At 37.3% G+C, this 24,882-nt stretch overlaps 2 protein-coding genes across 2 annotated transcripts; both read right to left on the bottom strand.

The window, feature by feature from the left end:
- Positions 1–287: 287 nt before the first annotated feature.
- rpe (ribulose-5-phosphate-3-epimerase) lies at positions 288–6,982 on the bottom strand. Its single transcript, XM_067443781.1, has 6 exons — positions 6,819–6,982; positions 4,061–4,140; positions 3,714–3,853; positions 1,281–1,415; positions 1,115–1,201; positions 288–1,010 (listed from the first exon to the last, which is right to left on the bottom strand). The coding sequence occupies exons 1-6, from the start codon at positions 6,944–6,946 to the stop codon at positions 888–890; spliced, it is 693 nt and encodes a 230-aa protein (XP_067299882.1). The 5' UTR covers positions 6,947–6,982; the 3' UTR covers positions 288–887.
- Positions 6,983–17,632: 10,650 nt separating this feature from the next.
- ackr3a (atypical chemokine receptor 3a) lies at positions 17,633–24,732 on the bottom strand. Its single transcript, XM_067445010.1, has 2 exons — positions 24,709–24,732; positions 17,633–21,151 (listed from the first exon to the last, which is right to left on the bottom strand). The coding sequence occupies exons 1-2, from the start codon at positions 24,715–24,717 to the stop codon at positions 20,003–20,005; spliced, it is 1,158 nt and encodes a 385-aa protein (XP_067301111.1). The 5' UTR covers positions 24,718–24,732; the 3' UTR covers positions 17,633–20,002.
- Positions 24,733–24,882: the final 150 nt, after the last annotated feature.

Below are 24,882 nucleotides of genomic sequence, written 5' to 3' on the forward strand. Positions count from 1 at the left end.
AGATTTTGCTATCCTCAGGTCCTGGCTGTAGACTGATAATGCAAATTTAGAAATTATTACAACTGACATTAAAAGCATCTGCTTCTGTTATGTATGCACTTATTTTAATATTTGTTTAATGCATTTAATTTCAACACTGTAGTAATATACGTGTTAAAATCTGTCATATCCGTTTGGATAAACTGTTAACAGACGGACATCAGTGTGTTAAAACCTATTGCTGTGTTATTTCTACCCTCAATGCATGTTCATATGACATCAATGGACAAAACAGACAGACAAATAACACAGTTTAAAGTATTCTGAGTCACATGTTTATCAGGTTACTAGAACGATTGGTTGATGGAATGTTCAATAAAGTCAAAATCCTTTTAAACTGTCATAATTCGCAGAAAATGTATTGCATTATGTAAAGCTTATGCAGGTGCATTACAATGTCATTCTTTACCTGATAACTAACAAACATGAACAATGGACAAATAACTGTTTACGTAGTTTTTCATCTCATCCACTGAGACACAACAAAGTGAGAAATCAAAGCAAATTAGGTTCATTTAAGGGAAATAGTCAAATGGATGTCACTGGGGAGAGAACAGACAGATTCTGTCTTGGTCACAGTTCTTAAAGGCCATTTGCATCTGAGAACTCCTGCAAGATTCAAACAAGAGTCTTTGCAAAGGCAGTTCTCATGGTCTGTAGATGTGCAATGGCAGTTCTTGTGGTCTGTAGATGTGCAAACACACCCTCGGCACATCCAACATTGGGTAATGTCCGTTCACAAGCACCACTGAGCATTCAATCATTTTTTTTACATTACAAATCTAAGAATCTGGAATGACTTTCTGTGGTGGATGAAAAAACAGACTTGAGGTAAAAAGTCCAGATGTTCAGCGGTCTAAAGAACGTTTTTGGATTGCCTCAATAACAACATTTTTGAGAAGGGCGATTACAGAACGAGGGTCATCACTGCTGACCACGGCACTGCCCGACACGATCATGTTTGCTCCAGCCTAGGGTTGTTGAAACAAGTAAAGATGAGTAAAACACTTACTTAATAGTTTCTTGCTTTTGTATTCACACAAAGGAATATGTGAGAAATAAGTGACTTGTGTACCTCTGCACATCTGTGGATGCTGTCTGGGCCGACTCCTCCATCCACTTCGATGTCCAGAGAAGGGAACTGACCCCTGAGCCAACTCACCTGTAGAGATGCATAAGTTCAATATTGTTGTCTGAGGAATCAAAATGAGACTACTAGAGGCAGAAATACATTTGCATACCTTCGGCATCATATCTTCCATAAACTTCTGACCCCCAAAGCCAGGCTCTACTGTCATGACGAGAGCCATATCGATCTGTCCAGCCCATGGAGCCAATTCCTCAACAGTTGTTCCAGGTTTGATGGCAAGACCAACCTGCATCAAAAATAAAAATCATAAGACGTTTGTTAAATCTTTTACTATGAGTTGCACTTGGTCTAGGTCAACAACAAACAAACAAAAATTCCACTTCTAGTTCTCAGTTGTATACATCAAAATCTGGGTTTACTGACACCTCCTTTAAACCAGTTAAATTATTACTTTTCCAAAGTCTCTAATTTCAAGCCTGTTTTTTTTGTGCAACTAAAAGGGGTACTTCAGCACTAGGAAGATTAATCTGTTTTTAAACTGGCTGGGTCATTAATGTAGTATAAATGTGAAATTATTTTTGAATTTTGGTGTTTTCTAGACTGAAAAAGAACTGAAAATGTATTTTTGTCTCATGGGGATGAAATACAAAAATTTCCAGAATGCTTCGCTGCCCTATGAGGCCACTCCCAAAGCCCCTGCTACTGAATCACTGGATCACTTTCCCATCAGGTTCATCTTCATAAAATCAGTTCAGTTAGAGAACAGATACTACAATTAAAAACTGAACGTTTCTGTTCAATATAATGTGATTTAGCTGCTGAGGGAGTATCACAGCACAAACGCATCAAGAGTCAGATTACATTCATCTTGATGAATGAGCTCTCATGAGAGCCGAGGTAAGCGCGACCGCGCTCGCAGCATACGTTCACAGCGCGTGCGTGTTCAGTCTGGCACATTTTCAGTTCATGCCTTTGAAAGCTTAACTTTCATAGGAATTAATTTGAGAAGTTGAAAAACTGACTTTGCTCCCGTTCAGCTCTGTCTACATAAATGCCTGCAGCTGCGAGCGAAGCTGCGAGTGTGATCCCACTTCCCATGCTGAAAACATGCAGAAATAGCTCCCTCTACTAGCTGTAGTCTTTAGCCTCTGGCCAAAAATTCCTCAGATTACGTAAATTGACTATATTTCCATCACCGGATGAATTTTTCCAAAAATAAAATGCATAAATCTCTCGTCTCAGGGGGATATGAGGGGGGGAGCAAGATCATTTGAATATACTCCAGTGTTTGTACTGATACAAAGCCATATGCTTTTCGGTGAAGTAACCGTTTAAATACCTTAAAGGTGTCCTAGAAGGAAAAATTGAATTAACCTTGCCATAGTGAAATAATAAGAGTTCAGTACATGGACATCGCACTGTGAGTCTCAAACACCATTGCGTCCTATTTCTTATGTAAATCTCGTAAATCAAAAACTCAAAAGAAAAAATGTGCTTCTCAACATAAACTCAACCATGACGTAAGCATTGGGGATCATTTATATGCAAACCCCCAACATTTGCATCTGTCCAAATAAGCCGAATCTACTGATGGTAAACAAGACACTCGAAGATAGCAAAAACGTCTCTCATGACACATGGTCGAGGTTTATTATAATCGGATACCACAACAAATCGTTCATTTGTTCGGCCCATTTCAAGCAAAACCATTTCAGTCTTAAACTGAAGAAAGGGATAACTATATTCCTGCAAGCAGTAACAGTTTAAACAATTTCTGATTAAATTGAAAGTTTCTTAAAGAGACCGCATTGTCTAGAGATGACGCAAGATGCTTACAGTAACTATAGGATACTCCAAGTACCATACAAAACTAAATAGTGTGTCTAATGACAAAGGTTAATATTATTTTGTATTACAAAATACAACCGTAGATACTTCGCTTACAGATACTTCTAGCAAACGTCACCTTTTCCACCATATAAGTTAAAACGATAGTCAATGGAGATTGATAAAATGCAGCTTACTTGTTAACTGGTGTTTTCAGATTACTCGTGCGCGAGAGAGAGCTCGCGTGCATATGGTTGCCAGATTGGACATGTTTAGGTAAAACACTGGATAGTTTGAGTTCTTTTCACAGAAAAGCTCTATTTGGGGGATTTAATTACTGAAATCTGGAAACTGCACGAACACAAGCTCTTGCTCGTGCGCGATTGATCGGAAAACACCAATAAACAAGTAAGCTGCATTTTATCAATCTCCATTTGAGATGTTTTGCTTAAAGTGTCATTTAGCCGGTCTGTGTTGTGTCAGGATGGTCAGGACTCACGAGCCGCTTCACTGAACTGCTGTGAGCTGCTGAAATAAGCCAATCAGACCAGAGCTCAACATTAATATTCATGACTCTTCCAAATAAGGCAAAAACAGCATTACTGTTTTATACATGCTGCTTTAACATTGTATATTCTTGTTTGTGCTTTTCAATACAGCAGCATTTGATAGTTATTAATCATCAGCCATGGTCTTTTTGAGACATCAAATTTGAGAAACACATACATATACTGGTTATTCCCCCCTTTGTACAGACCTTCATGCCACTCTCTCTGATTTCCTTGATGAGGTTGCCAGGGTTGGTTGTGGCTTCTAGATGGAAAGTGTACTGATTGGCTCCAGCTGCTGCCATGGGCTTTACCCATTGCTCTGGTCTGGACACCATCATATGCATGTCTGTAATAAAGCAAACAGTAAGCAAACCCTCCAAACACTGTGATGGTTTATCCTACAAGCAATGTTTATTTAGCAGTACAGAGAGACAGTGAAAACATCACAAGAACCCACTTTAGCAGATTAATAACGAAACTCTCCCAAAGAGGAGGGACAGAATGAGTGTAGCTCAAATGCATTAGAAAGAGTAGATGAAAGACTGGAACTCACCAAAAAAGGGATCAGGTCCGATACAGCTTCGTAAACATTCCACCATAGGATGCCCAAATGTGATGTTTGGAACAAAATGCCTTTAGATGCAAAGATGAAGGAAAGAGCCAGGGAGGCAGAATTAAATGTCTTAACTTCTGACACATTATTTATACACTTAATTATATAAAATGTTCTAATAATTTTATTATATGTATCTCAATGAATTAGAGCTGCAACTAACGATTATTTTTTCTGTCGACTAATCTAACGATTATTTTTTCGATTAGTCGACTAATCTAACGATTAATTTTTTTACCCTTTGAAATTTTTCAAAATTCTGTGGCACCCCCTCGTATAAGTTACGCTAGAGGTGTAACAGTACAGACAGCTCACAGTTCGCTTTGTATCACGGTTTTAGGTTCACGTTTCAGTACAGTTCGGTATTTGCTATGTTCAGGGGAAAAAGGACTACTGTCAAATGAAAATAAAGAAAATAAGAACAGATAACTTAAATAGAAGCAGCAGCACAAATAAATACTATTGAGCAAAGATGAGAATAAAATAAACAATGCTTTTCAGGATTTTCAGGTAGGTCTAACATTAGTTTTTAGGTAGAGAAATGGAATTAAGTAATCAAAAGTAAAATAACCACACATTTAACTGTTTAAAATTAAAAAATAATCCTTATTAAACTTACAAAAGCTATTCAGTCAGGAGCAGTGAGTGATGTCTTTATCTTCTGTTTGACATTAAACAGACAGCAGTGAATGCTACTGCCCCTTTAAGACCAACGGATAGTCGTCGTATTTTCTGTATAAAGTTCACTTAAGGCATAGAGTAGGCTATGACATTTTGACATACTTTTTGTGAGTTTGTCCGTTTAAGCACAGGATTTGAAAGATAACTCAATATTTGCGCGCTTTGGGACGAGTGCACAAAGACAGATCTTCTCATTCGCGTCTCCTGGTTACACGGGGGTGATGACGGTGAAAATGACTGCTCATATTCGGACGTACAGCAGCACTCGCATGCGTTTTATAAAGTTTACAAAGAGAGACCGTTTTGCCCACGTTTTTCTTTTATTATCGCTGTTGTTGTAGTGTATACCTGAGGAGTCAGCACGTGTATCCATCGACAGAAACATACATACAGCATTATTTTCAAGTTACAACCCATATTAAAGATGCGTCATCAGATGCGAGATGAACCGAAGTGTAAGTGCGTCCCCGCAACTTTTGCTCGGGATCCCGGTTGGGAAACACTGGTCTGTATTGATTGACACCGCGCTGGTTTGTTTAGAATTATATGAGCGCCATGACCGCGCGCTGCCGCGTGATGAAGGCGTGTCGCAACTCTGTTATTCAACTGCTCTGGTTTTAAAAGCTATGTCATACTAAATGCGCCAAAATGCAATAAAACTTGTTTTACGGTCGAATGCAACGCGTGTGTGTGTGAGTGAGTAGACGCGCAAAAGTGCGGAGAGAGAAGTTAAGGAAATGCAGCTAAACGAATATGCGTGCGTCTTTTAAATAGCGTAAAAATGAATGAATGACGAATGTGGCGGCCGTTATTGATTATGTGGCAGTCCGCCACAAATTAGTCTATGTGTGGGAAACACTGTTTGGCCTCTGTTTAAAGTATTCCCATACTTTTGATATTTGCGGTCTAGGTTTTTGTGATAGAACCAGGAGCAGAAGCCAACATTACGCGAGATGAACGTCTGACACGACGCGTCGACGCATTTCACGAACGTCGACGTATTTCCGTAGTCGACGTCATCGATGACGTCGACGCGTCGTTGCAGCACTACAATGAATAGGGTACAAAATAGAGCCTGAAACTCAAAATACATGGGCATCATGGCAGAACGGATAACAGAGTTAGAGACAAATAATCCATCACAGTATGGGGCAAATTTTGAGACCAAATTTTGGCTTGTATGACACGATTCACATTTCTTATTAAAAAATAAATGAATACATAACACTAAAGTTTAAAAGTTTGGGGCCAGTAAGATTTTTATTTTATTTTTTTGTAAGTAATTAATTCAGGGATGGACAACATCGGTCCTGGAGGGCCACTGTCTTGCAGAGTTTAGCTCTAACCCTAATCAAACACACCCGATCCAGCTAATTAATGTTTTAGGATTTCTAGAAATCTACAAGTGGGTGCAGTTTTTGATTAGGGTTGGAGCTAAACTCTGCAGGACAGTGGCCCTCCAGGATCGAAGATGCCCATCCCTGAATTAATTTATTCAGCAAGGGTGCATTCAATTAACCAAAATTGACAGTACAAACCATAAAGATTGTTCTTTTGAAAATTGTATTCCTCAGAAAATCCTGAGTTTCTACAAACATATTGGCACAGCTGTTTTTACTGACAATAACAAATGTATCTATTTTGCTCACCAAATCAGCATTTCAGAATAATGTAGAAAATTCAGCTTTGCCATCACAGAAAAATATTACTCCTTAAAACATTTTTAAATAGCAATAAGTAATTTAAACTGTAATATTTCATATCCTTATACTTTCTACTGTTTTTTATTTTATTTTTTGTTGTTTTTAGGAATATTATATTTTAGTAATGTGTGAGAGTTTATGTGCCAATTATGTGCCAGAATGTGGGACAGTTAAATATTATGTTTCTGGTCATTAAAATAGCTTTATATGGTATTAGTTCTCTCTGGGCCATTCGATAACTAACTGCATTGTCAACATTAGGTGAGATGAGAAAGTTAGTTTCATGAAGAATTGCAAACTTTACTCCTCCTCACCCATCCATAACGTCAAGGTGCAGATAATCAGCACCGCACTCCATCATTCGCTCACATTCCCTCCCCAGCTGTGACAGATCGCTGCTCAAAATAGACGGTCCGATTTTCGCCGTGTACGCCATGCTCATGCTGCTTCTGCTCTGCTGCCACTGCTGCACACTTCCGGTATTCACAGACGCATTTCAAAACAAAAGTCACGCGTTCCGTTATTCCATTACCGCCAGGAGGTGGCGCCATTTAAACAGGAAACCTATCTAATATCTGGGGAATCCACTGATTTGTAGTAATTCCGCAAATCATGGTCTGTAAGGTTTGGCTACATTCTTAAGACACTCCTAGCATACACTTCTCTGACGCCTTTTTGTAGGCCTATCTAAAAATGTATAGCCTATGTAGTGGTCTAAGTGCAGTTGCTTTGTGATGGAAGCTTCCTAAATTCAGAACTTGTCACAAGTTAAAATTCACGTTTGAACTGAAAGCAACTTGCACTGATATCTTCAAATATAAATGCCATTGTTTATTCTTAACATGGACAACATGTTTTTTGTTGTTGTTGTTGTTTTCTAAGGCATGTTTATAAAAGCTATACTAATTAAATGCCCTAATTGAACTAAAGCCTAATCCTGGCTTAATCTGTCTGTGAAACCGGGCCCTCGTGGGTGTGGAAGCACACCTGGAAAATAAAGGTTTTTATTTTTATTTTCTCAATTATTTCAAAAAAAAATTCTGTAATCTAAAAAATAATAATACTATAAAAATAAAATGTCAATAGTTTGTTGGCTTGTTAAAAATTATTTCCTAAGTAAAACAAAGATTTGCTGCTCTCATGTGTCCTCAAAGGAGCCCACAGGTGATCTGCAAGTAGCTTGTAATTTCAACCGATCTTTGAAATATTGCAACAACAAAAAATTGTTACGATGTTTTGATGATTGGTTGTTAAATGTATAACACAGAGATTTTACAATATTATCAACATCCGATAGACTCGTAAAAAAGTTTTTTTACCAAACATTTTTTTTCTGCAGTGCAAGTGGACAGATGTTTTCATGTTCATGTTTATGTAAATTATTGTAGAGTGATAACACAAATATTTACCACATAAGATGAACCAGGAGGTAAAGGCTCCCCCTTTAATGTTAAAGGTTTGATTTACACTTTATTACACTATATTAATTACAGCTTTCACTGATGTACAGCGGCTCTGATTTACAATAACATCCTGAAAGCCTCTCCTTTCCGATCCTTTGAGTCTGGCTGATAACTCGGCCAGTGACGGATATGTCCTTTTCCCATCTCCTCCTCCACCATCTTTCCATCTCTGCAGGAGTAAATAGCTTCAATTGTCTACAGAAATGTTTGTCTTCCTGAACAGCTTTTTGTACTTGGGTCAAGATGCTTTTTAGTAGATAGAGATGCAGCCGTTAGTAATTAAACCAATGAAGCATTTCACCTTATTTTTTAAATATATGAGCTAAAACAGACCCTATATTCAAAAGAAAACATCTGCAGCTTTTGAGCTTATAAAATTACAATATATGAATCTACATTTCTTTCTGGATCACTATCCTCAAAGATGATTATTAGCACACGGTTTGGATTGGTGGTGATTCTGTTCCAGGCAAGAACTCTTGCCTGGATAAGAGCAGGGGAGCAGCGATAACCCCCCTTAGGGTAAACAGAAAAGAACCAACATATGTATTGAAGATATTATTAATGTCAATATTTATTTTACAGCATAATTTGAGAATTTAGTCTGATTCAAGGGTAATAAGAATACCAAATCCTGACTGGATGAGAAGAGGAGCTGGGGATGGAGGAGGGTAAATGAGCTCTGGAGAAACGCGAGACCTGCTGATAGTAATAAAGGAACTAATATACTGTATGTATGATGTGATTGTATCCCTATAGGTTGACCTCACATGATCAGCTGACAGTCAGCTGATGCGAAATTTGACGTGACCTGCCAGAACTGATGCTATACGCTTGATTTGAGACATAAAAGCATCTGCACAAAATAAACAGGATCACAAAGCACAAAGGCGGGCTTTCGGGAAATATTAGGAGACGCACAACCAAACACTGAATTTCCAATATTTATTTTAGAATAATTTTTATGCCAGAAAAGTTAGTATTTGTAAGTGTGACAAGCAGAGCGGACGAGAGACGCGAGAGAGCGGTGCAAGGCCAGTGGTGTGATTGCAGATGAGGATCACCTGCGCGTCACACCGGTCTCGAATCCTCTCACGGAGGAGCTCGGAAGCATAACAGGAGGAGCGATGACAGTGAAGGACGAGAGGGGACCAGGCCTGGACTTTACATTTTGTTTATGTTTTATTATGTGTGTGCACGGCAGTAGTGCATGAGGAGGCTACCGTTTTTATTTTAAATATTTGTTTTAAAATGTTGAGAATATAAGTGAATTGGATTTTTAAAAAAAAATACATTTAATATAATAATGTTGGACATAAGGCAACATTTACATTCGGACCATGGCCCTCAATCAAGTTTGATTTGTGGCCCTTCATAGTAAAAAGCTTGGGTACCTCTGCCATATAGACAGAATAAAATCTGCTTGTTTGACCTCATTGAAATACAGTAATTCTGTGCAGCACATAATGTTGAATTTTTTTTTGGCGAGAGCCATCTGAAATCTTTTAAAAAGGGTTTCCGTTGTGTGTCTGCATGGGAATGATGGTACACATTGCTTCTGGGAATAGTCTTGGCTTCTCCTACCTCATTCCAAATGGCTCTGACGTGAGAAGCAGTGTCTCATCTGCGTTCCTCTGATTCCTCACATTAGAGGACCTTCTCCAGAGGTCCGATCTCAGAGCCAACAGCAGAAACAGATGGTAAAAATAAGAATAGATGGTAAAAAAGAATATAGGATGGATTTAGAATTTGACATTCGTTTTTGCTTCAAACACCATCTTTAAAAATAGAAAAAGAAATCACATATTCACTAATAACAGAAACCTTGTTCTTTTGTCTGCTGCTAATGCCTGTATAGAACATATCAAATTTCTCAGTCTCACATTCTTGTGGTATTAAAAACAAACCAGAAATGTTATTAGATGATAGAGACAGGCGTCAAGCACACATATATTTTTCTCTTTGGCAGATACAGTGTAACGTAACATTTCCATATGTGCCTATGTTTCTTATGATTATTTTTCCAAGTTAAATACGTATAATTATGATTTACTTAATAATAAATGTACATGCTATCATCATAATCTGTAGCATAGTTAGTGACATTGGTGAATTAATAAAAAGTATTATAAGCTTATTGAGATATTATGAACGATCTTCTCTTGTTGCAAATCAGACTAGGCAGACTTTCTGTTTGGTTTTTATTGTGGTTCCGTGGTTTGAATCATGTTCCTCATGGTGAGTTTACCTGTCATGCTATGCCGCAGTGATGAATGGTGTCTTCAGGGAGTCTGGAGTCACCTGTTTGTTTATCGGTGTAAATGGAGCAGGGCACAGAACAGGCCAAATTAAACAGTAAACGTTTTGGTGGGAAATGACCAACATGTGAACAATACAAAAAAGATCTGCACACTGTTATTCTCCCTTTATTTAGATTAGATTAAAAGTGGCAACATTTCAGTCAAAGACTTTCATCAAGCAATGTGAACTGCCCTTAAAAAAGTGTTATCAAACAACAAACTGATTTATTTATGAAGAAAAATATTCATAAGGACTTATAACCTGTTTGTACCAAACTGTGTGGATACAAGGACTAAGTTAAATATGCACTATATTGCCAAAAGTCTTAGGATGCACTTTACATGCACGTGAACTTTAATGACATCCCAGTCTAAATTCTTAGGATTTAATATGGAATTGGCCCACCCTTTGCAGCTATAACAGCTTCAACTCTTCTGGAAAGGCTTTCCGCAAGGTTTAGTGTGCTTATGGAAAGTGTGTTTATGGAAGTTTTTTGCCATTCTTCTAAAAACGCATTTGTGAGGTCAGGTACTGATGTTGGATGAGAAGGCCTGGCTCGCAGTCTCCGTTCTAATTCATCCCAAAGGTGTTTTATTAGGTTGAGGTTATTACTTTCTGCAGGCCAAGTAAAGTTCTTCTACAACAAATTTGCTTACCCATGTCTTTATGGACCTTGACTTGTGCACTGGTGCGCAGTCATGTTGGGACAGGAAGGGACCGTTCCCAAACTGTTTCCACAAATTTGAGAGCATAAAATTGTCCAAAATATTTTGGTATGCTAAAGCATTGAGTTCCTTTCACTGGACGCACTAAGTATAAACAAAACAGAACAAAAACTGTTTTGTAAATGTTTTATTTCGTTTTGTACAAGTTTTTACTCTGTAAAAATGTTAAAAAATTCAAAGGAATGTTGTTGTTTTCTTATAAAAGGCTCCAGGCTTTCAAAAACAGTTTTGGTTTTTGTCTCAATGCAAACCAAATCTTTTCCATTTTGAGAGTGTGTGGAAAATGTAACTTAAAATTTAAGTTGAAATATTTAATTTGAAAGATTCCGACAGAATACCAAATCATGCTGTTATGGGATTTGGGTCTAATGGTGTAGAGAAAATTATAAATAAATAAAAACACACAGAAAAAAAAACCTGACTTTCCCCCAGAAATCCGAAAGTTTGGGACAAGACCAGAAAGAGTGCAGTAGTGTGGCTGGTTTAGTTGTGCAGCAAGGGCAGATTGAGTCAATGTCAGGAAATATTTTGTTTAATTTAGTTCTGGACCAATGAACTATGCACTACTTTAAACTGAATCTAAATTATTGTGTTATGTGTCTTACAATTAATGTGTCTTACATTAATTGATGATGGGTGTTTTCGGGCAAGAATTGAATCCCAAATATTTTCCTCCAGTGTCAGGTTTAGGTCCTCCACCCAACGGACACATTGAGGAAGATTGTTTTATTAATTACAAGGATGTATGATAGTCTAATAAGTATCCAAGTATATTTTTAGGCGGCAAAATAGGAAAGTTAGAAAACTGCTTATGAATAAAATTCCGTATCTGAAAATATCAAAATAAATTTGAGTCAGGAAAGTCAAATTTTTCTTGAAGTTAAGTAAAGGATGCAAAATTGTTATCTATGTTGGCCAACCATAACTAAGCCATGTTTCTTCCAAATATTAAAGGCCCCATCCACCATGTGGGGATGACGCATTGCAAAAATGGGCGTTGTAGTAAGGGTCTTTAAGGTTTAAGACCAAACCCCTAGTGAAAACAGTTGTAGTTTCATGTTTTTTTCCCTTTTTGTTCAAACTGAGCCTCTAGCATTCGATAAATGTGTACCTTTAACCCTGGCTTGTGTCGAAATCCTCTGTGTTTTTAGCATAGCACATCTGTAAATACAGTTTGGTTTTACACAGCTTTATATGGGGCAATACTTATGTGTGTGTGGGGGTGGGGGGTGCATGTTTTTGTGACATATGAGGACACAAATGTGTATAATGACATGTATTACAAGGAGAGGGTGAAATATGAGGACATTGGCCAATGCTTATAAATCATACAGGATGAGGTTTTTTTAGAAAGAAAAAATGCAGAATGTTTCCTGTGATGGGTAGGTTTAGGGAAAGGGGCAGTGTAAGGGGATAGAAAATACGGTTTGTACAGTATAAAATCCATTACGCCTATGGAATGTCCCCATATGACATGGAAACACGATATGTGTGTGTGTGTGTGTGTGTGTGTGTGTGTGTGTGTGTGTGTGTGTGTGTGTGTGTGTGTGTGTGTGTGTGTGTGTGTGTGTGTGTGTGTGTGTGTGTGTGAGCCTGTTTATGTGGTTTATGAGGACACAAATTTGTATAACTACATGGGTATTACACTGGTATTATACTATAAATGTGGTTTATGAGGACATATCAAATGTCCCCATAATTCAAATGGCCTTAAAAACATACTAAATGATGTTTTTTTGAGAAAGTAAAAATGCAGCATGTTTCCTGTGATGGGTAGGTTTAGGGGCAGGGGCAGTGTAAGGGGATAGAAAATACGGTTTGTACAGTATAAAAACCATTACGCCTATGGAGAGTCCCTGTAAACCACATAGACCAACATGTGTGTGTGTGTGTGTGTGTGTGTGTGTGTGTGTGTGTGTGCGCATGTATTTGGCTGTAACGAGTAGGCTATTTTTTATGTAAATAAAAGGAGGATCGATAGTTTCCCGTTGTGGAATAACCCTAATCTCTTTTTCATTTTGCTGAGTCACAGAGATGCCATGGAGTCTTTGTCTGACTCAGGAATCCAGTATGGGACACATGGACATGTGGATGAATAGAAAGAATAGTGAGTGGGAAAAACCTGCTTCCCTGGTTTACTAATACGCTACAGTTTCCATGTGAAACTCAATCCTATACATATTTGATTTAGCATATTGTATGGGCTGATGTTTGTGGTGAATATGAAAAGGGGCAGATGATTGTTCTGCTCCATTTACCAAAGCAGACCAGAGGTTTCCCGTGGGAATTTATACTGGGTCTAGGAGAAACACTAACATTTCAGGGATGTGAAAACAAGACTCTGCGCCCATCCACACACACTTGTCTACCTCTAGAGAGGTAACTTGACTCTTTGACTGGGGGTTTGGTTATTCATCACTTAATGAATGCTTTTCTTCCCAAAAAAAGTGTCTTGCTCAAGGTCACAATAATGATGTAAGAACTGAGAACTCTCCATTTCATACATCACTCCCCTTTCAGGGTGTAAACTTAAGACCAGCCAAGAGATTCAACTGCCTAATAAAAGAAACAGAATAGACACAAGGTATTATTCACAAAACAATGACATATTCCTCATGATGGCAGTCCGAGAACCGCCATTGAATTTACATTTAAGATAGGCAGTCAAAAATAGGCAATTAAAATTATCAGGTTCTGTCTACACAAATCAGCACAATGCACATATTATCTCTAGAATATTATTAGTTGAGATATTTCTATGTGAAAATGAAGACAATAAAGTAATTAAATCAAGGAAGAGATTTAATATGACTGGATTCCAAATGACAACATTATAGCTGATAATTAGAGCTGATGAGAAAGAGATGATCTGTCTTGTAAAATATATAGTCGGCTGAGTCACCAACTTTATATATTATAGAGCAAAAAAATGTATTTGATGTGCCGACAGGTCAAGAGGGTAATGCTTCTAATATCACCACCTAAACTTTATAGCTTTGTACATTTCCAGGACGTACTGAGATCACAAAAGTACCACAGTGAACATGGCCCGCAGATTTACAGTCTATATCTGTAAATGGACTGCTTTCCAGTGAAGTTCAGCTGTAGTTCACTGTTATATATCTACATCTTAAGAATAACAACTCTAAAGATGATGGAGAGATGGTGATGGACGATTAAAATAATAACTCAAGGCAAGACATGGAAGACATAAAATGTTATCCTTACCAAATTTGTTCAGTTTCCTGCAAATACATTTGAGCTGAGATACATTATGTGATTTTTTTTCTTCTTTTTTCCCCTTTTTTAATTTTTATTGTTTTTAATTTAGTCAATATGCCGTTATGTGATTTTAGTCATCATGTCAAATCCATACCCCCACCCCCCACGCTGTAAACAGAGAGGTGGTGGACTCTTAGGGAGTGAATTTCAACAATATCTCACTAATGGCAGTAATGTGAGACATCAATATTTGTAAAGCAACATGAAAAGAAAGAACCTCAGGATTATGGCTTCAACATTAGGCCATTGTTGAAATTTTTAAGAAAGTTTTACTCAAAAACTTAAAGCAAACAGCATTAATAGGCTATTATAATAATGCTTTGTTCAAATCTTTGTCAGTATCATAGTTTGAATCTGTGACCATTTGCAAGCATAATGTTTGGTCTAACACCTCATTAATTGCACCTTGTTAGAAATATGTTGCAGCATATTTCGATCATTATTCTTTGATTTGTGAAAAGTTTTTGTGAAGAGATACTGTAACCGAGGCTTCCAGGGCTGTTACACAAAATGTGGAAAAGGAGAAATAAATTATTTCTGGTCCTGACTGCGAAATACAAACACAAACTGTCTGTTAATGCTGGATATTTTTAGCAGGCACTATAATGTGTATGCTTGAGGGTGTGTGCTAGAGTTTTGTGTTTTGTTTTGATGAAGTTTGCTTGCAGGAAGAAAAAAAAATCTTCCTAATTTTTACAGGATCATTCTTATTACATATCCTTACAAACAGCAGTAATTATGCAAATTCCATAAACAGTATTAGCTGAATCACAGACAAATCCATAGCTTTATTGTAAAACTAACACACAGGAATACCGGCTGTTCACATTACACGCCATCCTGGGCTGTTCATTCATTCTGGGCTGAACAAGCGGCCCTTTGCCTTGTTCTCGAATCCCTTTAGGAGCACCAGCCAAACCGCAAGAGGAGACAGAAATGAAAGACATCATTTGTCTTCTGAAGACTGATTCTGCACAAGCAAAAATGCAATGAAGTGCAAAAATTAAATAGCAGAGTCCTCCATGACAAATTGTATCATTAGGTTATAAACATCTAATAAAGATTCACACTGAATATTCAGACTAACAGCCTGACCGCAAGTGAAATACTGTTGTCACAACAGTTTATTTATATAATCAAGTTAATACTGAATGACATTTTAGATTTTAGATTAAAATGTATTAAATGTAAATATATATTATATAAATGTAATTAGACAAGACTGTCTTACTGTCAGCACTGTTAAAATCGGACTGTTCAATGTCTTTGCTGTTGGACTGCCTGTAAATTGAGGCCCTGTAACAGAAACAAAACCGCTGTGAGTCTGAGTCATGACCTGTTTTAATCCGTTGGTCTCTTTTCTTTCCCTGTGTGAGTTTAACACGGTGCAGCCTACATTCAGGACAATGTTGTGTTTGAAAGAATACATTTTTATGAAGCCTTTTAAAGTTTTTGAAGTGTCCGACAGTTTTGTTGTGTTGTGGTGTTTTTTCCAGACATGAAAACTTTGGGCTTGACAAAATAAATTAATAGCTGCCGAGAAAGACACAGGGGATGTTTAGTGATGAAAAATATGTCACACCATGATTAGTGTGAAAAGGAATTAACAGATTAGAGGACCAATTGAAACCAGATGAGTTCAAGAGGGGTCAAACTGGGTTAATCAACCAAAAAGTTAACTATGGGTATGGGAATAATCTTCTTTGATGCTCAAAAGTGTGGAACATACTGAATTAGTCTGACTTAGTTTGATCCATAAGTTTACAAACTTGACCGAGGCAAAAATATTGCATCAATGACTTTCTTTTAACTTTTATTTTGCAACCAGTCATTTGTTCATGTTATATATTGTTATGTTTTTTTAAGAAATAAAAGACCTTGAGTTTGTCAAGCAAATTTTGAAGAAAAAACCCATCAGAAGATGTCGAATAAGAAGGCAGTTTATGAACAGACGTTGACTGTGGTTGTCTTTTAGATCCAGCCACTAAGGCAACTTTAAGTGGTTTTACTCTGGCCTTGAAGGTGTCTAAATACAGGCAAGTTTTTAAAGTATTAAAGACCTGGCATTGGTTGCACTTGAAGTTCAGATCAGCATAAATCAGACTGTAACGTGTCCTTGTTCTGCCCCTGCATCTGTTTGATGTAGAAATGCTGCTCAGCATTAGCTGACTGTGATGAAAAAATTCAAGGTAAAAGGGTTCTACTGAGAAGTTAATATGCTGTTAAAGCTTGGTTTTGGCAACTCTAAAAGCTGGTGAATGTTAAAAAAGTTAAACCAATAGATTACATGAAATGTACTATTATGGAAAGCTGCAAAATTTAACAGGAATCAAAGTTTTATAAAATTTCCTAAAATACAAAATTGTAAAGCCACTGTATGTATTTGATTGTGCTGTTGCTAATTAAATCTCAAATTATTATTAAATATCAATCTTTACTGTAAAAAAAAATTGTAAAAAGTTAAATTTAAGAGCCATATTTTAGCTAAAGCGTACAGCACAATTGCACTTAGGACGTGTCTGAATCCACTTTTGCTAGTTTAATGACAGGAAAAATGCGGTTGGCGCACCCGGCGCATGGTCTAAATAGGTTGCCCCTATTCTCTTAATGAGTAATGGGTGTGTTTAGGGCATAACATGCAATAATAAACAAGTCAGTCTCATCTTCCATTCCCTTTAAAAGCACTCGCGCCATGATAGATTCGCTATTAAGATGGCGGAATATAGACACCCTCAACCTGATGAGTCAGTTAAAATATTTGTGTTTGGCCACGATTGGTCAAATAATTAGCTAATTTCATTCTTCATTACTGCAAATATTATTATTCTGATACATGCAATGACTATCCATTATGACATATGACATATCCATTATGTGTCCATGTGTGTATAATAAGCAGAGTGTACACGTGTTGTGGACCTGCCTATAGGTGAATATTACTAACACGCTCTTTAAATACTTTTAAACCAGGTTTTTGTTGGTCAGTGGTGAAGTAGTGCCTGAACACACCAGACCATGGGTGCGAAAATGGACACAAATGCATTTTAACAACGTGGAGCAGGATGTGCAAATAATAACTGGGTCCTGCTGAAATTAGCAAAACACATTGCACTGTATATATGATAGGGCCCATTGAAGTGAATTTGACTGTTTCTGCAGATTACATTAACTAGCACTGTAGGTGGCAACAAATTATGGTCTTTATGAACGTAGCATTGAATCATTTATTCTATCAATTTGTTTTAAAACTGATACATTGGATTCAGCAACAACAAAAATTTTATATTGAGTGAGTCACTGAATCATTTACTTAACCAATTAGTTCAAAAACATTGATTCTTGCAGGCACGAAACACTAACCTCCAAATGTGGGCATATGAAAGGAATTTCTTTGATGTGGCAAAATAAATGTCTATAGGGTTTAATTGTAAGTTATATGATTTTCTTTTTTAAATAATGACCTGGCTGAATTACAGCCGTGAAGATAAGCTTGTGAGATTGTTAGCTAGTTATTGTTTTGACAGTTATACCGAAGTATCAATATAAAGTAGGCTTCAGACAGAAATCATGTTCATCTTGAGAATTGTACTCTTGTTTTTATAGTAAAAATTCTAGTAAGCTTCTTTGAGTTTATAGTTCAGCGTGAGATACTTGATGGCATTTGTGTATTTGTAGTTATATTCCCTTAAATTTCAACATTTTAAACATATTTTAGCTTCACTGAATGCACAAAATATGGTTAAAACTGTATGAATGCAAGTTAATATCCTGCAGTTATGACCATCTTGAGACAGTACTTAAAACTTCCATCAGCTTGCATTGTTGTACTAGTCATTACCTTTAAGTTTTTATTATGCCTCTAGGGTGTAAATAAAATGGGCCACCATTGTTGAACAGATGGTGAACCAGTGATACTACAGTGTGGATTTTAATAATCAAACATGAAAGGCATGGCTAGATTGAATCCATATTACGTCCAACTCAAGCATGGGTTAATCCTAACCATGCATTTTCAGTCCGATACTCTACTGAAGTTATATAAAAATATTTTTAAACAAAGACAATTGATGTTTAATTATTTCTCACATTAAACTGAGATTAGATTTCATAATTGGCACTATGAATCAAAAAAATTTATTTCCCAGGACAATTAATTATTCAGAATTCCAACAGAACTATATATCCTAAAAATATATACACAGAATGTCAAACATACAGTAAATATAAAAACATACTTAACTTACTTTTTAGATAACTGAAATATACACATCTGTTAAAGACAAAATAAAGTAAATGCCCTTCCAAGTACACAAGGCTCTGTTGTAAGATGACAGCCATTCATAAAACATCATATACTGTACACACACAAACAAAGCCTACAATGAAGTACAAACACAGTTGCACATTAAAATCCAGTTGAAAATAAGTTTGTTCTAACTTGTTCTGTTCTTCAAACATGTTTTGTAATGTGCTGTTGTGGAGAATGCAGTTCAAAATACAAAAGTAATGCCAGTTCTTTTACCACAGATGCAAAAGCCCCTCTTTCATCAAAGAAAGTGCTCTAAACAATTCAGTCAGTAGCAATTGAGCAACACAATTAAGAAGAGAACTAGAACGACATCACTGTGCTACTACAGTACTAATAGTTACATTGACAGGAATGTTGTCAAAAATAATACAAAAATCTTTTCATTTTTGTTTAATTTGAAAACGTTAAAAATTTGTTAACCTTCCCCATGCTTGAATTCTTGAATTCTGAGAAGTGATTATTGGACACAATTATATAGATTTTGTTTCACCATTGACAGGGCTCAATCCGAAAGGCGGGATAAACGGTTGTCTTTCAAACTCCCTCTGCACGCGATAGGATAGCGCTACCACCAACCAGAGCAACGAAGGTGAAACAGAGCTTGTTGATAGATTAAACATTCACCGTATCCGGTCGGCAAAACTCCGAACACATCTTCCCTTTTTAAGAATGACTTCAGTGCCGTTCTTTGTTCTTTTCTCAGAGAAAAGCTTAACTCCAAGTCTTCCAGAATCGCGGTCAAAGCTGATTCGAAAGACAGCCGCCCTTCGCCAGTTTCTGTGTTTACTAGAAGCACCCAAACGCAACTTGGCTGTCGTCATTATGGCCCCGCCCACCGACTCTATACACAATGTGATTGGTCCGGCAAGAGTTAGGGGAAAACAGCTCAGAAGGGTATTGAGAGTTGCTAGACGACACTCGCGGGCAGATTAAATTTGCTGCCGCTAGGGTGCGTCTAGATTTCTAGGCTTATGCATATTTTTCTAAAGTTGTTTTAAATTATGCAGTTTTGACTGCTAGTCATTTTGGAATCAATTAATTGACTGAAGATCCATGGTTCTGATTTTACATTCGTTTGATTTTATATTCGTTTTTGGCACATTTCAAATGAATTATTCAGTGTCTTTGGGGTCACTGTTGAGCATTTGCATCTATTTTGACGTAAAATGTTAAAAATGTGTTTTACTTAACTGAATTTAGGAAAACATGTTAGAGTTTTTCAGATCCCACCAGTCTTTGGCACGTTTCATATGAATTATTCAGTATCTTTGGGGGTCACTGTTGAGCATTTGCTGTTATTTTGATGGAAAACATGCTCAAATTCATTTTTGTTTATCTGAATTTCAGAAAAACATGTCAGAGGAGTTCCTGTTTTGAAGCAGTGCAGAACTTTGGTTGAGGGTGACGTCTCAAGGGTCCTAGCTCACAGCCATAGGGTTGTTCTCCACCACTGCGTATTCTGTCTCTGTGCCCTGAGAGCCCTCCATGAGTTGCGCCAGTCCCGTACGGGTGGAGTATTTGAAGATGAAGGCTTTCATGAGGTCGTAGCGGTAGTGACGGTGAGCAAAGCTGTAGACAACAGGGTTGACGCAGCAGTGAAGCAGCGACAGGCATTGCGTGAGGTGTAGCAGCACAAAAAGGCCGTTCTTTGAACCGCAACCCAGTGGGAGCACACCTAGCATGGCTAGAGCGTCGGCTAACAGCACAGCATGATATGGTGCCCAGCAAGCTATGAAAACCACTATGTACGTGAGGATGACTTTCCTGCTCACGCTGCGATCCTGGTCACCGTTTAAAGAGGAATGAGAGGACGAGGACGCCAGAGCTTTTGCCAACAGTGCATATGACACTGCTATAATGGGGAAGGGAATGACAAAACCAAGAACCACAAAACTCAGTTGAATGCCCACCATCCACTGCAAAGGGTTGTCCTCTGGATATACAGGATGGCACAAGATCACAGGACTGTGTAGTGACTTTACGGACTGCAGGAAGTATGTGTCAGGTACTGAGGTGAATAAAGCAAGAAGCCATGTTACTGCACACACTAAACGGCGTATTTGTCGTCCTCGTCTGGTAGAAATCTCCTCCGAGCGTACCACCGAAAGATAACGGTCCACGCTCATGCAGGCCAGGAAGAAGATGCTTGCGAAGAGGTTGACGCTGAAGAGAAGATGTGTGAGCTTACAAGCCACCTGGCCAAACGACCAGTGACCACCCTGTGCCAGCGAGCTCACCCACACTGGGAGAGTAGCGACCACACACAGGTCAGCCACCGCTAGGTTTAATATGTACAAGTGTGTCTCGTGGTAATGACGCTCCGAGCGCAAGTTGACCCACACTACTAACGCATTGGCGGCCAGGCCCACAACAAAAATTAAGGCATAGAGAGTGCACATAGCATTGAGGAGAGCAGAACGGTTGAAGGAGGTGGGGCACACTTGCGCTTTCACCCATGAGCTGTTGTCATTGCCGTCCGTGAAGTTCAAATTTTCCAACATGTCAAAGAATTCAGTTACTTCGCTGCCACTTAGACTGATCTTTTCATCTGGTAGTGAAGACTCCAACTGTGGAAGGGGAAGGAAACAGAACACCCATCAAGTATCTGTCATGATTTCCTAAAGGTCTACATCATTTGCTTATTAAATATAAATTATAAATATAAAAATTAATTTAAAGGCTCATGAACTGAGAAATACATTTTCCCCTGAGCTTTTGACATATAAGAGGTAATCATAATATGAGAATATCCTGTAAGTTTCAGAGAAAACATCCTTGTCAGTCCAATAAAAGTTTTTATTGACACCAGGCCCAGAAAACAACAAAGGTGCACATCCTTGAGTCAAATGGAGGCAAGCACCGCCTCTGCAGAAGAAGACACTGCCTGTTTAGCTTCTCCCACCTATTCGTGCATGACATTAAATATTTGTGAATATTACACTAGCATTCAAAATTTTATGGTCAGTAAGATGTTGAAAGTCATGACACTTTAACATTAACATTGTTAAAAAAAAATCTATTTCAAATAAATGCTTTTTAACATCAAACATCAAAGAATTCTGAAAATAAGTATAAAGTATAATGGTTTCCACAACTGTTTTCAACATTAAAGGAACTGTATGTAAGAAATGCACAATTAATCATAAAATGGCCCTGATATGTAACTAGACATTAGGAAATCATGTTAATTTCAAAAACTTATATCACTGACAGCAGTCGTCTGGCCAGGATATTTTAATTTAAAAGTTGTTGTTGCAGCCCTCAACTGATGTTGATGTTGACATGTTGTCTTTTGGCCTGAAGCTCCACCCTCCACCTATCGGCCAATCATGAAGTCTGTAGTGTTTCGTCATCTGGGTTGCCAGATCTGCTCTAGTTACCACAGCTGTAGCTACAAACGTTCCTGCTGGATCCTGCAGCCGATCTGGCAACCTCGAGTCAGGGGGGAGGGGGAGTGGGGATACACCGCTCTAGTCATTTGAAAGTGATTGCAGTACCAGTTTTGGCCACAATCTTACACACACTTCCTTTAATAATATAGGAAATCTTACTTGAGCACCAATTCAGCATATCAGAAAGATTTCTGATGGATCATGTAACTCTAAAGACATTACATTTATAACTCTAAAAATACAGTTATATATTAAAATACTGGATTTTTACTGGATTTTTCCATCATATAAATAAGTTAATCAAGATCAAATAAATGGCTTGATGAAAAAAAGCCTTTCTTTTGAAAATATTAAACAAAACCCCAACATTTGAACTATACTGTATAATTGCATACATAAACTTTATTAAGCATTCAGCACATTCCTAAAAAAACAACAACAAAAAACAGTAATTTTCTTATTTTTATCTTTTGATTGTGCAGTGAAATATGACCTGCCTCCCTGCTTGACAGGTTTCATTCTTCGGACTTGCCTTAGACGTGATTATACATCCCATAATAGGATTTAATAGCAACTGTCAGTTTCAAAAACAAGCAACTAACTAAAGTATTGCTATATACTGTCTCTCACAAAGGTCAGAAATGCATTCTGTACAAAAAAAACCATAAGAACCATTTTTTTTTATTATTTATTTGACATAAGACCTTCCAATTATGCAAGACAAAACACGGCACAAAAGCCTTTCATATTTCTGAAATTGTCAAAGCATCCTATTATTATTTCATGGTTCAGCTCAGTTCGAAAGTTGACACTACTTCAAAAGCACAAAGCTGTTTGGCTTCAAGCCAGTCATGCTGAAGTACCCTTTAAGCTGGTTATGCTTTTCAAAAAATCAAAGTAACTTCACAGTGATTTCTATAGGCAAAGTAATTTCAGTTTAGGGATTTTGTCACGCCATCTTAAACATCTAAGTGGTCTTTTCTCAAAGACATGTTGCTATGTAGTTGGTGAGGTCACAGACCCTTGACCCTTCATTTTTCTCTGGTCACTAAATCCTTTTTGAGTGGAACCTTTCTATGAGCAGAGCTGCAACACTGGATGTGAATGTTAGTATAATTCATTTCTAAATTAGTGTAAATCTTTAAAAAATATAAAATAAGCCTGCCTCGTGTTGTATTGCAAGACTTATCATAACATAAAAAGTGTGTGATTATTTTATCCACTAAAATGTTTTAATCGGGGTCTTGAATTACACATAAAGTTCCATTACAAAAGGCCATTTCCTGTTGCTCCACCTGTATTCTGTTTGAAGTCCATTACAAAGTTAAATCTAATTGTTGTACATTTAGTAAGTACACAATAGTGCTGTTTGATAAAAGATTTTATGTTTGTTGATTTAAGATTGGTTTGTATGATCTAACCCTAAGAGGAAACAGTTTAGGAAGTTCATAGCACAAAATGTAATTGATTAATCATTTAAGGACCGTCAAACTTGGAGATACACATGAAAACACTCTTTACCTTCTCTACTTGTCTCATTGTCTCTCTTTCAGTCTTTATATTTAGTTATTTATGCACAAAAATACTCAAGACTATAATAGATGGTCCACTGTTCCGGCTCTGCAGCTCACCGTGTAAACCCTTTGGCTCCCAGCAGTACAGTGGTTAGCAGCAAGGACACTGGTGTCAAAGGTCAAATATTTTATTACTACCTTTATGGCCTTGAACCCGTAACACTGCTCTTGCTTGCAGGATGTTAGATATGCTGAATAAATCTTGAAAAATATCTTTGAAAGAATAATGGACATAGGCTACTAAAGATCAAATTCATGATAACATATGCAGTGCCTAGTGTCTGTGATGACTGGCTAATCCATGAACATAGCAAATGTTTGAATTTTTTCTTTATAATTAAAATGAAGTGCATTCCTGTCCCTGCTTCTCAAGCCAACCTTCTGTTTCGAATGAAATGATTTATTTTGAGGTTATGGATGTCGACAAATGTTCACTCTAATAGAACGATGCACTGAGTAAAGCTCTAAGTATGATTCAGTTTGATTATGTTTGACTGAAACACAGAAAGCCAATTCATGGATATAATGAAAATTCTTAACATATGTGAGGTTTTTAAAAAAAAAAAAAAAGAAGAAGAAGAAAAAGAAAAAAAAAGAAGAAGCAAAATAGCAACAACAAAAAAAGAGCTTTGCGGAATTGAATTGTGACCGTGTAATTTCGCGTAAAACCCTAAATTTATGTGCGCCATACCACAGTTATTGCAAGAAGTAGTCAACGTCAACGATACTAAAGATTGTGAGATATATAAATATATCATAAAGTGTTTAAAGTTTTCAGCATTTGTATATTTTCAATAGGCTATATTACAGTTGCCATAGTTACGTCCTCAATTACGTGACTTCTATAGCCGTTTTTTTAATCAGTTATACAGTATAAGTTATACTCAGCACAAGTTAGTTTTGTTGAAACATTAACTATTTCATATATGCTTACAACTTTATTACGAAACCCCATTACATTAACAGAGGAATATCCTGCATAAATATCTGCTATATCTAAATATCTTCATAGTTAAAACCCCCAACCTATATGCTACCTTAGGTTATGAGCTGTTAACAGATCGTTTAGTACAGTGCAGGTGTTTAAAGCAGGCAATAGTCTACTGAAAGTCTCTCAAGTTTTTTGCTCGTTCTTTAGGACAATACGATATTGCTCACCTCTGTCATTTTGTCTTTAATGCTTGGTCAGCGCGCAAAATTAATCCACGGTTTCGTTATACCAGCCGATGATGTATTCCGTCGGCGCTTCTGCTGCAGGTTGTTTAAATAGAGTGAATGAAAGTGGTGACGCCCATCTGCGCCTTACAATAGCGCCTCCGAGAGCAGGGCAGC

This window comes from Pseudorasbora parva, chromosome 5, assembly GCF_024679245.1.
Source record: "Pseudorasbora parva isolate DD20220531a chromosome 5, ASM2467924v1, whole genome shotgun sequence".
In the NCBI taxonomy this organism is placed as follows: domain Eukaryota; kingdom Metazoa; phylum Chordata; class Actinopteri; order Cypriniformes; family Gobionidae; genus Pseudorasbora; species Pseudorasbora parva.